General features: G+C 37.7%; 1 protein-coding gene across 1 annotated transcript in view; it reads left to right on the forward strand.

Annotated features, from left to right (window-relative positions):
• Positions 1–14,457, forward strand: part of LPP (LIM domain containing preferred translocation partner in lipoma) — a 565,263-nt gene that overhangs the window by 457,833 nt on the left and 92,973 nt on the right. The window contains exon 9 of the mRNA XM_082654321.1: positions 34–203. Coding sequence (XP_082510447.1) covers positions 34–203 — 170 coding nt within the window. The remainder of the gene's footprint in view (positions 1–33; positions 204–14,457) is intronic.

A 14,457-nucleotide genomic window follows, 5' to 3' on the forward strand; every position in this document is an offset into this window, starting at 1 on the left:
TGTTCTGAACAGTCAACCCCTTTTTTCTTTCAGGCCGCTGTGCTCGCTGTGGGGAAAATGTAGTAGGGGAAGGTACAGGATGCACTGCCATGGATCAGGTCTTCCACGTGGATTGTTTTACCTGCATCGTCTGTAACAACAAGCTCCGAGGGCAGCCCTTCTATGCGGTGGAGAAGAAAGCCTACTGTGAGCCCTGCTACATCGTAAGTTCAGATTTGGTCCTCAGGTACTTTACAAAGATGACTTTGTTGGCAAAATGCCAGTCACTCTAGCTCAAACGTAGCCATCAGATCTTTGCTTCTCATCAGATTTCAAAATATGCCTGTGTGTAAATTGGTATATCTTAATTTTTATCCATATGCCCCCTGTTCATATGAGGTCAAAGGGTGCATTAGATGGGGCTAGCATTCAATTAGTGGCCTGCCAGAAAGATCATCTCCCTGTGGCTTACAAGCATATATGTACAAGCTAACACGTTGCCCCTTAAAGCATCAGAAGGTTTCCCAAGTAGCAGAGTCCCACCACTTCTTATTAGATCTCACTCCGTATTTGATGTCGTATTTGTAGAGAAACGTTGCACGGCCTTGGGACTTGTGAGTGGTCTTTCAAACTGCTGGATCCTTTGAATCACCTTTTTTCTACCCAGAATTTCTCTTACCTGTCATACTCAGCAGGTTTTCATGATGCAGTTAGAGAAACTATTATAGAGTACCTTAAAGGGAAATAAATAGTCATGCTGACTGAGCTAATAATTGTCTCCTTTTTTTAAATACACAACTATATTTTAATAACATAGCTGGGTGACTAAAAAATACTCATAGTCACATTATCTTAGCTGTTTGTCAGGCTACTGAAATCTACACGTTAAGCTATCTTCTGATAGAGCAGTTTGGTAAAAGAACATAAATTTTTTTAATCTAAAGTAAATTTCCTTTCTATCCTTCTACACGATTTTATCTCTCTGTTGAACACTTGTTAGTGGAAAAAGTAGTGGTTTTTTGCAAACCCACACAAGAGGCGTGATTTGGCCCTCAGCACCCCTGGCATTCCAACGTAAGAGAAATCTTGGGTGCGAGGTATTGGAAGTTATACACATAGCTTTGCAGAGCCCCGAGGTTCAGGTTTATTGCAGAAGTTTCTGGCCTCACTGGGATTTTCCCATAACCTGAAAGCTCAAACTCATTGCAGCCCTGGAATCTGTAGCATTGATCTGAAATTTCTTCAAGATTAAGATCTTGCAGGATTAAATATTGTTTTGCATCTCTTAAGTTCAATTTTATTTCATTTTCCTCCCCAAGGGCAACTTGGCCACATATAACATCATTATAGTACCACACAATGTTGGAGCTGGAAAAAAAAAGCTTAAGATCATTTGTCTAACTCCTCTCTTTAGAAGTGAGAATACAGGGACTTCCCTGGTGGCACAGTGGTTAAGAATCTGCCTGCCAATGCAGGAGACATGGGTTCGAGGCCTGGTCCAGGAAGATCCCACATGCCGCGGAGCAGCTAAGCCCGTGTGCCACAACTACTGAGCCTGCTCTCTAGAGCACGCGAGCCACAACTGCTGAGCCAATGTGCCACAACTGCTGAAGCCCGCAAGCCTGGAGCCTGTGCTCCTCAACAAAAAAAGCCACCACAATGAGAAGCCCGCACACCGCAACGAAGAGTAGCCCCCGCTCGCTGCAACTAGAGAAAGCCTGCATGCAGCAACAAAGACCCAATGCAGGCAAAAATGAATAAATAAATTTATAAAAAAAAGAAGTGAGAATACACAGAGAGGAAGAAAATAACTTATTTTATTAGTGTCAAAGCCAGGATTAAATTCAGGTGGTCACGCTAGTCTCGTATTTGGTGCAGACACCGCAAAGCTTTAGTTCATCCAGAACATAAACACACCACAAGGCTTTAGTTTATCCAGAACATAAACACAAACACAGTGATATCCCGTTGCTTTGGAAGGGACAATTACATATCAGGAAAAGTCTAGTGAACAAAAGTATGTCTCTTTAGGAAGTAAAAATGTTTCAAACATCACTCTTAGAAATCTTTGTTGAATGAGAAAAGTACAAAATTCCCTGCCTTTGTAAACAGACTGTGTGGATTGTCGTTGACACTGATCTAGGACCACAGGGAATTTATTTATTACACTGAGCTCAGCAGAGCCTCGAGAAGCAACTATGACTGTTCGTCCATACACTAAGTGACCACAGAATACACTGGTTTTTGTAATTTTTGTGTCTATTTTTCACCCTTTTTTTCCCATTTATTTTACTTTATTTTTTTAACATCTTTATTGGAGTATAATTGCTTTACAATGGTGTGTTAGTTTCTGCTTTATAACAAAGTGAATCAGTTATATATATACATATATCCCCATATCTCTTCCCTCTTGCGTCTCCCTCCCTCCCACCCTCCCTATCCCACCCCTCTAGGCGGTCACAAAGCACCAAGCTGATCTCCCTGTGCTATGCGGCTGCTTCCCACTAGCTATCTACCTTACGTTTGGTAGTGTATATATGTCCATGCCTCTCTCGCTTTGGCACAGCTTACCCTTCCCCCTCCCCATATCCTCAAGTCCGTTCTCTAGTAGGTCTGTGTCTTTATTCTTGTCTTGCCCCTAGGTTCTTCATGACTTTTTTTTTTTCTTAAATTCCATATATATGTGTTAGCATACGGTATTTGTCTTTCTCTTTCTGACTTACTTCACTCTGTATGACAGACTCTAGGTCTATCCACCTCATTACAAATAGCTCAATTTTGTTTCTTTTTATGGCTGAGTAATATTCCATTGTATATATTTGCCACATCTTCTTTATCCATTCATCCAATGATGGACACTTAGGTTGTATCCATCTCCGGGCTATTGTAAATAGAGCTGCAATGAACATTTTGGTACATCACTCTTTTTGAATTATAGTTTTCTCAGGGTATATGCCCAGTAGTGGGATTGCTGGGTCATATGGTAGTTCTATTTGTAGTTTTTTAAGGAACCTCCATACTGTTCTCCATAGTGGCTGAACCAATTCACATTCCCACCAGCAGTGCAAGAGGGTTCCCTTTTCTCCACACCCTCTCCAGCATTTATTGTTTCTAGATTTTTTGATGATGGCCATTCTGACTGGTGTGAGATGATATCTCATTGTAGTTTTGATTTGCATTTCTCTAATGATTAATGACGTTGAGCATTCTTTCATGTGTTTGTTGGCAGTCTGTACATCTTCTTTGGAGAAATGTCTGTTTAGGTCTTCTGCGCATTTTTGGATTGGGTTTTTTGTTTTTTTTGTGATTGAGCTGCATGAGCTGCTTATATATTTTGGAGATTAATCCTTTGTCAGTTGCTCCATTTGCAATGGGAGAAAAATATTTTCTCCCATTCTGAGAGTTGTCTTTTGGTCTTGTTTATGGTTTCCTTCGCTGTGCAAAAGCTTTGAAGTTTCATTAGGTCCCATTTGTTTATTTTTGTTTTTCTTTTAATTTCTCTAGGAGGTGGGTCATAAAGGATCTTGCTGTGATTTATGTCATAGAGTGTTCTGCCTATGTTTTCCTCTAAGAGTTTGATAGTTTCTGGACTTACATTTAGGTCTTTAATCCATTTTGAGCTTATTTTTGTTTATGGTGTTAGGGAGTGATCTAAGCTCATACTTTTACATGTACCTGTCCAGTTTTCCCAGCACCACTTATGGAAGAGGCTGTCCTTTCTCCACTGTACATTCCTGCCTCCTTTATCAAAGATACGGTGACCATATGTGCGTGGGTTTATCTCTGGGCTTTCTATCCTGTTCCATTAATCTATCTTTCTGTTTTTGTGCCAGTACCATACTGTCTTCATTACTGTAGCTTTGTAGTATAGTCTGAAGTCAGGGAGCCTGATTCCTCCAGCTCCGTTTTTCGTTCTCAAGATTGCTTTGGCTATTCGGGGTCTTTTGCATTTCCATACAAATTGTGAAATTTTTTGTTCTAGTTCTGTGAAAAATGACAGTGGTAGTTTGATAGGGATTGCATTGAATCTGTAGATTGCTTTGGGTAGTAGAGTCATTTTCACAATGTTGATTCTTCCAATCCAAGAACATGGTATATCTCTCCATCTATTTGTATCTTCCTTAATTTCTTTCATCAGTGTCTTATAATTTTCTGCATACAGCTCTTTTGTCTCCTTAGGTAGGTTTATTCCTAGATGTTTTATTCTTTTTGTTGCAATGGTAAATGGGAGTGTTTTCTTGATTTCACTTTCAGTTATTTCATCATTAGTGTATAGGAATGCCAGAGATTTCTGTGCATTAATTTTGTATCCTGCTACTTTACCAAATTCATTTATTAGCTCTAGTAGTTTTCTGGTAGCATCTTTAGGATTCTCTATGTATAGTATCATGTCATCTGCAAACAGTGACAGCTTTACTTCTTCTTTTCCAATTTGGATTCCTTTTATTTCTTTTTCTTCTCTGATTCCTGTGGGTAAAACTTCCAAAACTATGTTGAATAATAGTGGTGTGAGTAGGCAACCTTGTCTTGTTCCTGATCTTAGTGGAAACGGTTTCAGTTTTTCACCATTGAGGACGATGTTAGCTGTGGGCTTGTCATATATGGCCTTTATTATGATGAGGAAAGTTCCCTCTATGCCTACTTTCTGCAGGGTTTTTATCATAAATGGGTGTAGAATTTTTTCAAAAGCTTTCTCTGCATATATTGAGATGATCATATGGTTTTCTCCTTCCGTATGTTAATATGGTGTACCACATTCATTGATTTCCACATATTGAAGAACCCTTGGATTCCTGGGATAAACCCCACTTGATCATGGTGTATGATCCTTTTACTGTGTTGTTGGATTCTGTTTGCTAGTATTTTGTTGAGGATTTTTGCATCTATGTTCATCAGTGATATTGGCCTGTAGTTTTTTTTTCTTTGTGACATCTTTGTCAGGTTTTGGTATCAGGGTGATGGTGGCCTCGTAGAATAAGTTTGGGAGTGTTCCTCCCTCTGCTATATTTTGGAAGAGTTTGAGAAGGATAGGTGTTAGCTCTTCTCTAAATATTGGATGGAATTCCTCTGTGAAGCCATCTGGTCCTGGGCTTTTGTGTGTTGGAAGATTTTTAATCACAGTTTCAATTTCAGTGCTTGTGATTGGACTGTTCATATTTTCTATTTCTTCCTGGTTCAGTCTCGGCAGGTTGTGCATTTCTAAGAATTTATCCATTTTTTTCCAGGTTGTCCATTTTATTGGCATAGAGTTGCTTTTAGTAATCTCTCTTGATCCTTTGTATTTCTGCAATGTCAGTTGTTACTTCTCCTTTTTCATTTCTAATTCTATTGATTTGAGTCTTCTCCCTTTTTTTCTTGATGAGTCTGGCTAATGGTTTCTCAATTTTGTTTATCTTCTCAAAGAACCAGCTTTTAGTTTTATTGATCTTTGCTGTCGTTTCCTTCATTTCTTTTTGATTTATTTCTGATTTGATCTTTATGATTTCTTTCCTTCTGCTAACTTTGGGGTTATGTTGTTCTTCTTTCTCTAATTGCTCTAGGTGTAAGGTTAGGTTGTTTATTTGAGATGTTTCTTGTTTCTTAAGGTAGGATTCTATTGCTATAAACTTCCCTTTAGAACTGCTTTTGCTACATCCCATAGGTTTTGGGTCATCATGTTTTCATTGTCATTTGTTTCTAGGTATTTTTTGATTTCCTCTTTGATTTCTTCAGTGATCTCTTGGTTATTAAGTAGTGTATTGTTTAGCCTCCATGTGTTTGTATTTTTTACAGATTTTTTCCTGTAATTGATATCTACTCTTATAGCGTTGTGGTCAGAAAACATACTTGATACGATTTCAATTTTCTTAAATTTACCAAGGCTTGATTTGTGACCCAAGATATGATCTATCCTGGAGAATGTTCCATGAGCACTTGAGGAGAATGTGTATTCTGTTGTTTTTGGATGGAATGTCCTATAAATATCATTTACGTCCATCTTGTTTAATGTATCATTTAAAGCTTGTGTTTCCTTATTTTTTTTTCGTTTTGGATGATCTGTCCATTGGTGAAAGTGGGGTGTTAAAGTCCCCTACTATGATTGTGTTACTGTCGATTTCCCCTTTTATGGCTGTTAATATTTGCCTTATGTATTGAGGTGCTCCTATGTTGGGTGCATAAATATTTACAATTGTTATATCTTCTTGGATCGATCCCTTGATCATTATGTAGTGTCCTTCTTTGTCTCTTGTAATAGTCTTTATTTTAAAGTCTGTGTTGTCTGATATGAGAATTGCTACTCCAGCTTTCTTTTGACTTCCATTTGCATGGAATATCTTTTTCCATCCCCTCACTTTCAGTCTGTATGTGTCCCTAGGTCTGAATTGGGTCTCTTGTAGACAGCATATATACAGGTCTTGTTTTGGTGTCCATGCAGCCAGTCTATTTCTTTTGGTTGGAACATTTAATCCCTTTACATTTAAGGTAATTATTGATATATATGTTCCTATTCCCATTTCTTAATTGTTTTGGGTTTGTTATTGTAGGTGTTTTCCTTCTCTTGTGTTTCCTGCCTAGAGAAGTTCCTTTAGCATTTGTTGTAAAGCTGGTTTGGTGGTGCTGAATTCTCTTAGCTTTTGCTTATCTGTAAAGGTTTTAATTTCTCCATCAAATCTGAATGAGATCCTTGCTGGGTAGAATAATCTTGGTTGTAGGTTTTTCTCCTTCATCACTTTAAATATGTCCTGTCACTCCCTCTGGCTTGCAGAGTTTCTGCTGACAGATCAGCTGTTAACCTTATGGGGATTCCCTTGTGTGTTATTTGTTGTTTTTCCCTTGCTGCTTTTAATATTTTTTCTTTGTATTTAATTTTTGATAGTTTGATTAATAGGTGTCTTGGCATGTTTCTCCTTGGATTTATACTGTATGGGAGTCTCTGTGCTTCCTGGACTTGATTAACTATTTCCTTTCCCATATTAGGGAAGTTTTCAACTATAATCTCTTCAAATATTTTCTTAGTCCCCTTCTTTTTCTCTTCTTCTGGGACCCCTATCATTTGAATGTTGGTGCATTTAATGTTGTCCCAGAGGTCTCTGAGACTGTCCTCAGTTCTTTGCATTCTTTTTTCTTTATTCTGCTCTGCAGTAATTTCCACTATTTTATCTTCCAGGTCACTTATCTGTTCTTCTGCCTCAGTTATTCTGCTATTGATCCCTTCTAGAGAATTTTTAATTTCATTTATTGTGTTGTTTATCATTGTTTGTTTGCTCTTTAGTTCTTCTAGGTCCTTGTTAAACGTTTCTTGTATTTTCTCCATTCTATTTCCAAGATTTTGGATCATCTTTACTCTCATTACTCTGAATTCTTTTTCAGGTAGACTGCCTATTTCCTCTTCATTTGTTAGGTCTGGTGGGTTTTTATCTTGCTCTTTCATCTGCTGTGTATTTTTCTGTCTTCTCATTTTGCTTATCTTACTGTGTTTGGGGTCTCCTTTTTGCAGGCTGCAGGTTCGTAGTTCCTGTTGTTTTTGGTGTCTGTCCCCAGTGGCTAAAGTTGGTTCAGTGGGTTTTGTAGGCTTCCTGGTGGAGGGGACTAGTGCCTGTGTTCTTGTGGATGAGGCTGGATCTTGTCTTTCTGGTGGGCAGGTCCACGTCTGGTGGTGTGTTTTGGGGTGTCTGTGGACTTCTTATGATTTTAGGCAGCCTCTCTGGTAATGGATGGGGTTGTGTTCCTGTCTTGCTAGTTGTTTGGCATAGGGTGTCCAGCACTGTAGCTTGCTGGTCATTGAGTGAAGCTGGGTCTTGGCGTTGAGATGGAGATCTCTGGGAGATTTTTTCCGTTTGATATTACGTGGAGCTGGGAGGTCTCTTGCGGACCAGTGTCCTGAAGTTGGCTCTCCCACCTCAGGGGTACAGCCCTGATGCCTGGCTGGAGCACCAAGAGCCTTTCATCCACATGGCTCAGAATAAAAGGGAGTAAAAGTAGAAAGAAAGAATTAGTAGAAGAATGAAAGAAAGAAAGAAAGAGAAAGAAGAGAGAGAGAGGGAGGGAGGGAGGAAGGAAGAAAAGAAAGAAAGAAAGGGAGAAAGAAAGAAAGAAGATAAAATAAAATTATTAAAATAAAAATAATTATTAAGAAAAATTTTTTTAAGTAGAAAAAAACAAAAAAATGGACAGAACCCTAGGACAAATGGTAAAAGCAAAGCTATACAGACAAAATCACACACAGAAGCATACACATACACCCTCACAGAAAGAGAAAAAGGAAAAAATATATATATATCTTTGCTCCCAAAATCCACCTCCTCAATTTGGGATGATTCGTTGTCTATTCAGGTGTTCCACAGATGCAGGGTACATCAAGTTGATTGTGGAGATTTAATCCGTGGTTCCTGAGGCTGCTGGGAGAGATTTCCCTTTCTCTTCTTTGTTGGCACAGCTCCTGGGTTCACCTTTGGATTTGGACCCACCTCTGCGTGTAGGTTGCCTGAGGGCGTCTGTTCTTCGCTTAGACAGGAGGGGGTTAAAGGAGCCACTGATTTGGGGGCTCCAGCTCACTCAGGCTGCGGGGAGGGAGGGGTACAGTTGCGGGGCGAGCCTGCAGCGGCAGAGGCGGCCAGCATGACGTTGCACCAGCCTGAGGCGTGCTGCATCACTTCATACTTTGACTCCTTGGGAAAGTTCCTTGATCTTTCTCAGCCTCAGTTTCCTCATATATATAATGGTGATGGTACTGGATCCTCCCCAGACTTGCAGATATGAAATGAGGCAGTCCTTGTAAAGCATACTTGTCTGGCTCAGGGAAGGCTAGTGGAATTAATGTTATTCTGAGATTAATTTTCATAAGATTTCTGGCCTGTTTAGCGTTTCTGAAAACCTTACATGTGTAGTGAGATGCATCGGGCTTGGGAAATCTCAGACTTAACCCCTCTCTCATTTTTAAAAGCTTTGCTTGCTCTCCTGAGGGTATAGTAAAACTTAAGAAAGTCTAAGCTGGCTAATTATGAGCTTGTACAGTCGTGGGCTGAGGTTTCCATCTCCATTCCAGGTGGAGCAGCTCAGTGATTCTTTAGGATGTGTTTCCTTAGGCCTTGGTTGCCTGTTACTATACTATGCTCGTGACAAGGCGCACTATCTGAGTGATATTTAATCACATCCTTGGAAGAAGTGGGTGAATTCAAATAATGGAAATTCTTACCATCCTTTTTGACGTCACTCCCTCTGAAGAAACTTTAATCAAGATTTTTCTTTAATGAGATCTATCCGTGGTGACTCTAAATGTAATTTAATTCTTATCAGAATTCAGTTAAGCTTTACTGAAAGACCTTTCCTTGTTCGATATTGATTTCAGAGTTCAGCACAGCCCTCAAGCCCTCAGATGGATGTTTTAGCATTTTAAGTTCTTCTGAACTTTCATGAGTCCAATAAGCTGCCACACGGAAAATGTAGAGTTCTCTTTTGGGGGAGGTTTGGGAAGCTGAGATAATAAAATGAAATAAGTTTGTTTTGAAAATAGAGTTTGTTTAAGGAGGACCCTAGGGCTGTATGTATCTCTCTTGGAACCAAAGCCCTTAGGATAGAGCAATGTCATTCATTCAAATTGCCTTTTGTTCCATTAGTGGAAACAAGATGTCTGAAAGACATCCTGTACAAAACAGAGAAAACTAAGCCCTGGGCTCAGTCTGTGCCTTTTTTTTTTTGGCTGATGGAATCAGAATATTGAAGATAGTGGTTTATTTAGTTAGTTATTTCTGTGTAAGGACCACCCTGTTTGATGCTCTGAGTTCAGGAAGGAGACCAGTCTAATATAAATTTAATTTATTCTTTCCTATGTTGGTTACTGATCAACTTAAGATCATATTTAAATTAAACATTTACATAATTTGGAGAGAGACTATACCAGTTATGGCTTTATCTTTGATTTAATGATTATTCATATTTTCCTATGATCTCTTGAATCCTTAATCCTTACGTGTACATAGCTGTAATAAAACAAATTTGGATTTAGTAAAGCATTGTAATTCTCTTTAATCATTTTATACATGCTTTCCTTTGTATTTTCTACTGATTGACTTAATGTAAATATGTATATAGCTTTCCATTGTTAATAATTTCCATTTTAGCTCTTTATCTGTTTAGTTTTACATTATGTTTACACACCACATTTTAAAACCATTGGCCACTAGGAAGATATTGGGTATTTTCCAAACTTTTAGTATTGTACATAATGTGCCTATAAATGAGTAAAAATTTTTATGTTATTTTATTTTGAATTACTTAACATAAATCCTTTGATTTATGTTACCAAGCTTACTTTATGACAATTTGGAGAACTTTTACTGGATTTACTTAAAAAGATTTTTCCAATTTTCAGAACAATGAGCAATAATGAGACCAAATGTTAAACTATACCATATCCACTACTGAAGAAGTTTGTTTACGTTTCTTTTGAACCGATTTTTAATAGATGCATTATGTAATTGTTTTTAATTTGAGTTTTTATGATTAGCAAAATCAATGAGAAGCTTTTCTAATTTGATGATAGATCTATTAAAAGCTTAGTTTTTATTATTCTTATGGATTTGGATAAATGAACAAATTAAAATTAAGAGCGCTAAGCTTCCTTGGGAAGGAAAGTGATGTAAATAGAATACATTGGTTCTAGTTCTTGCTCTCCTGGTGTGATGTTAGATAAGTCATTTAATTTCTGAGTACCAGTATCCTCATTTATTAAAGGGAGATATGAACTTCTTCCTTGTCTTCAAAGGGAAGGAATGAACAAGTGTCATACTTTGTACATCATGAAGAAATTGTTCACTAATATAAGGGCTTAATCTGATTAATAACATTATTCTCATTGCTTTTTCCCTTAGCTTAATCTGATAGAATTTAGAAATCCTCTATGTCTGGGGTAATTTCATAGCTGCAGTTGCTATGGAAATACTGAAATAAATAGATGTCATAGAAAGAATAGGAGGACATATATGAGAAGAAGAGGTTCATGTTTTGCTTAAGAAGATTTTTGTGTTGGTATAGGCAGCAACCATGCCTCCCACTTACGTGTCCTTCTGCCCTTAATGAGACAGGTTTACTCATAAGTACAGATTTACAAAAGAATTGCTGTGTTCTCAGCATTGCCAAAGAGTCTGGGCCTAGAGACATGCTGCATCAGAGATTCTCAGAAAGTCTGTTTATGAAATGGCAGCCAAGGATCTTCCCCTAAACCAGGGCTCTTACTCAGAGTGGGTGAAATCCAACTCCTGACTCTCCAGCAGTGGAAGTTGGTACAGACGTTTTTATTATAGTTACAATCCAAGTGATTAAAAGACCTCAGGAAATAGGAGGCCAACTCCACAGGAGACTAAACACTTGAAGTTTCCTGAATTTGACGCATTCGTGGCCAGCACACTAACAGCCATTTGCTCCCTCTGTCACTAAATGGCTACAGTCAAAACATTCTAACTTTTCAAGCTACACTAGGAGGTAGGTTTGTACCTCTGCAGTTATGGCCAGTGCTTTATGTGGGTATTAGGAAAGGACTTGGAGTTTGGACTAAACTTGAAAAATTCACATGAACTTCCCTCCTCCTCTTTTCTTAATTGCCCACCTCTGCTCTCTCATTTCCAAGGAGTGTTTCTCTCTCTCTCTCTCTCTCTCTCTCTCTCTCTCTCTCTCTCTCTCACTCACACGCACACACACACGGGTGCACACACACACACACTTTCTAATTAATGTTACGTCATCATCCCACAAGCACTCACCCAGGAAAGAGAAAAGTGCTTCAAGCAAGAAGAGAATTTGTCAAGTATGCTCTTGAGAGATTTAACCATGCTAACTACTATGAATAATTATCTCTTCCGTTTGTACAGCCCCTTACATTTTACAGTGCTCCTGAGTCTGTATTACTGCACCTCACCATACGTATTAGAATCTTGTGAAACAGACAAGGGGAAGATTATTAGTCCCATTTACAGTGGCTTTGATATTTTCAAAGTAAAAGACAAAAATGAAGACTAGGGAACAGATTTAACTTGCATTTTATGGCTGGATCCATACTGCCACCCTGAAACTAGTGTTCAGCTTCCTAAAAATGTGCAGATACTGACAGACACCTAAGATTGTAGCCTTCGATTCCCATGATTTTCATCGATGAACACATGAGTCGTGCCTTCCAGTATTACAGAACCTGAAAGGCTGAACTTCTACCAACGTAAAACCATAGTCCTTTCTTGAGCATTTACTTTTTGCTGTCTTTGAAATGCCTCCGTTTTTAAGACAAAAGCCTCTTTTTATAGTTAAAAATAAAATAGGAATAACTAACGTTTTTTGTGGTGCTTTAACTTTTACAAAGCACTTTTCTTTTATCTCATGTCACTCTCTCGTGATCTTAGAAAATAGGTACAGTTATTATTGCCTTCATTTCCAGTAGTAAGAAACTGAGTTTTAGAAAAAATCAGCTTGCTCAGTTTCACAGAGCATGAGTGTCAGATCCAGGACTTGACCCTGGCTTTTGATTCTCAAGTCCAGCTCTTTCCACATATCCAGCAAATCACTGAAAATCTCATTTGTTATTACTAGATTTCTTTTTTCCTATTAATTTTTTCTCTATTACCATATTGAGCTCAGAATATATTTTCTTATGGTAGTATAGTAACTCTTTAAAAAAAAAATGAAAACTCAGTTTTTAATTATTACATGCTTATTAGAGAAAAATTAGAAAATATTTTAAAAGGTATGTATCTCTCCCGTCTAAATATTATAACAGTTTACTCTTTACCACATATTCCTTTTCTATTTCAGTGTACCTCTGTATGGATATATGCTTATAAATATAATCACACATCTGTATAAATGTTTACACACATACACAAACACAATGAGGTCATGCTATTCATATGAATTAATAACTTGCTTTTATTACTTAATAGTATATCAAACTTTGCCTTCTACAGAAATAGTTTCTTTTAAATATTACATGGACACTCAAAAAGAATGTGTATTATGTACATGCCCTTTCTGAAAAAGTGACTCAAAGAAATATTCCAGCAGACAAATAAATTAATCAAAAAGTGGGGCGGGGGCTTCCCTGGTGGCGCAGTGGTTGAGAGTCCGCCTGCCGATGCAGGGGACACGGGTTCGTGCCCCGGTTCGGGAAGATCCCACATGCCGCGGAGCGGGTAGGCCCATGAGCCATGGACGCTGAGCCTGCGCGTCCGGAGCCTGTGCTCCGCAACGGGAGAGACCACAACAGTGAGAGGCCCGCGTACCGCAAAAAAAAAAAAGTGTGTGGGAAATCCAGAGCAAATAAATTGGTGATAAGCCATGAACCAATAAAACTAATAGGTAAAAATAAGGAGATATGGGGATATATGTATACATATAGCTGATTCACTTTGTTATACAGCAGAAACTAACACAACATTGTAAAGCAATTATACTCCAATAAAGATGTTAAATAAAGAGATAGGAAAAGATGTAATGGCAAATTCAGACCAAAAGAAAATAATATTAATTACCTACTAACTATAATATTAAAAGCAGACAGGAATTCCCTGGTGGCCAGTGATTAAAACTCCATGCTTCCACTTCAGGGGGCTTGGGTTCGAACCCTGGTGGGGGAACTAAGATCCCACAGGCCATGCAGCACAGCCAAATAAAAAAAAGAGAGAGAGAGAAAAATATAGCAGACAAAATACAATTTAGGACAAAACTATCAAGCCAAAGAAAATTATTTTATTGATAAATGTCACAGTTTCCAAAGAATAGCTCTGAGTCTTTCTTCATTAAATAGCATTATGTTGAAATATATGATATAAAAATATTGATGAAATATGAAATGAAAATTGTAAAACCATAGTCTTTATAAAACTGTAACACATTTCTTGCAGTCTCTGACAAACCAATTATAGAAGTTGAATAATATGATTAATATGATTAATATAATCTCTTTGGTCCATACAACCAAAGAGATTATATCTTTACAAATCTTTGTGGAAGATTTAGAAAAGCATCATAAGATAGTCTGAAAGGAAAATGTAGACAGTTCCTACTTTGGCAGGCAGAGTTGTACATATGTTATAGTAAGACAAGAAATCTATAAAAGGATAAACAAACACACTCTTGGGTTAAAAAATTCTTAGAAAGTAGTGATAATGATAACACCGTATGACAGGAGGATGAGATGCAGCCAAACTTGAATTCCAAGTAAAGTTAGAATCATTAATTGCAACAAGAGTGCAAATATATGAACGTAAAAAGCTAGAAAAGGAAAACAAAATCAACCCACAGGGAGAAGGGATTAGTTTAAAATAAAGGCAGTTATCGATACATGGAAAAATACTGAATTTTCAGGTCCAGGAGATGATTCTTTGAAAAGCACAATAAAATAAACATCCAGTGAAGATAATCAAGAAAAAAAGGGAGAAACAAAATTTACAGAAAATTAGGAATGAAAAAAGAAGCTTTTAGCATAGGTATAGAAGACATATAAAAATGATTGCA

The sequence above is a fragment of the Grampus griseus genome (assembly GCF_964374135.1).
Source record: "Grampus griseus genome assembly, chromosome: 5".
Classification (NCBI taxonomy): Eukaryota; Metazoa; Chordata; class Mammalia; order Artiodactyla; family Delphinidae; genus Grampus; species Grampus griseus.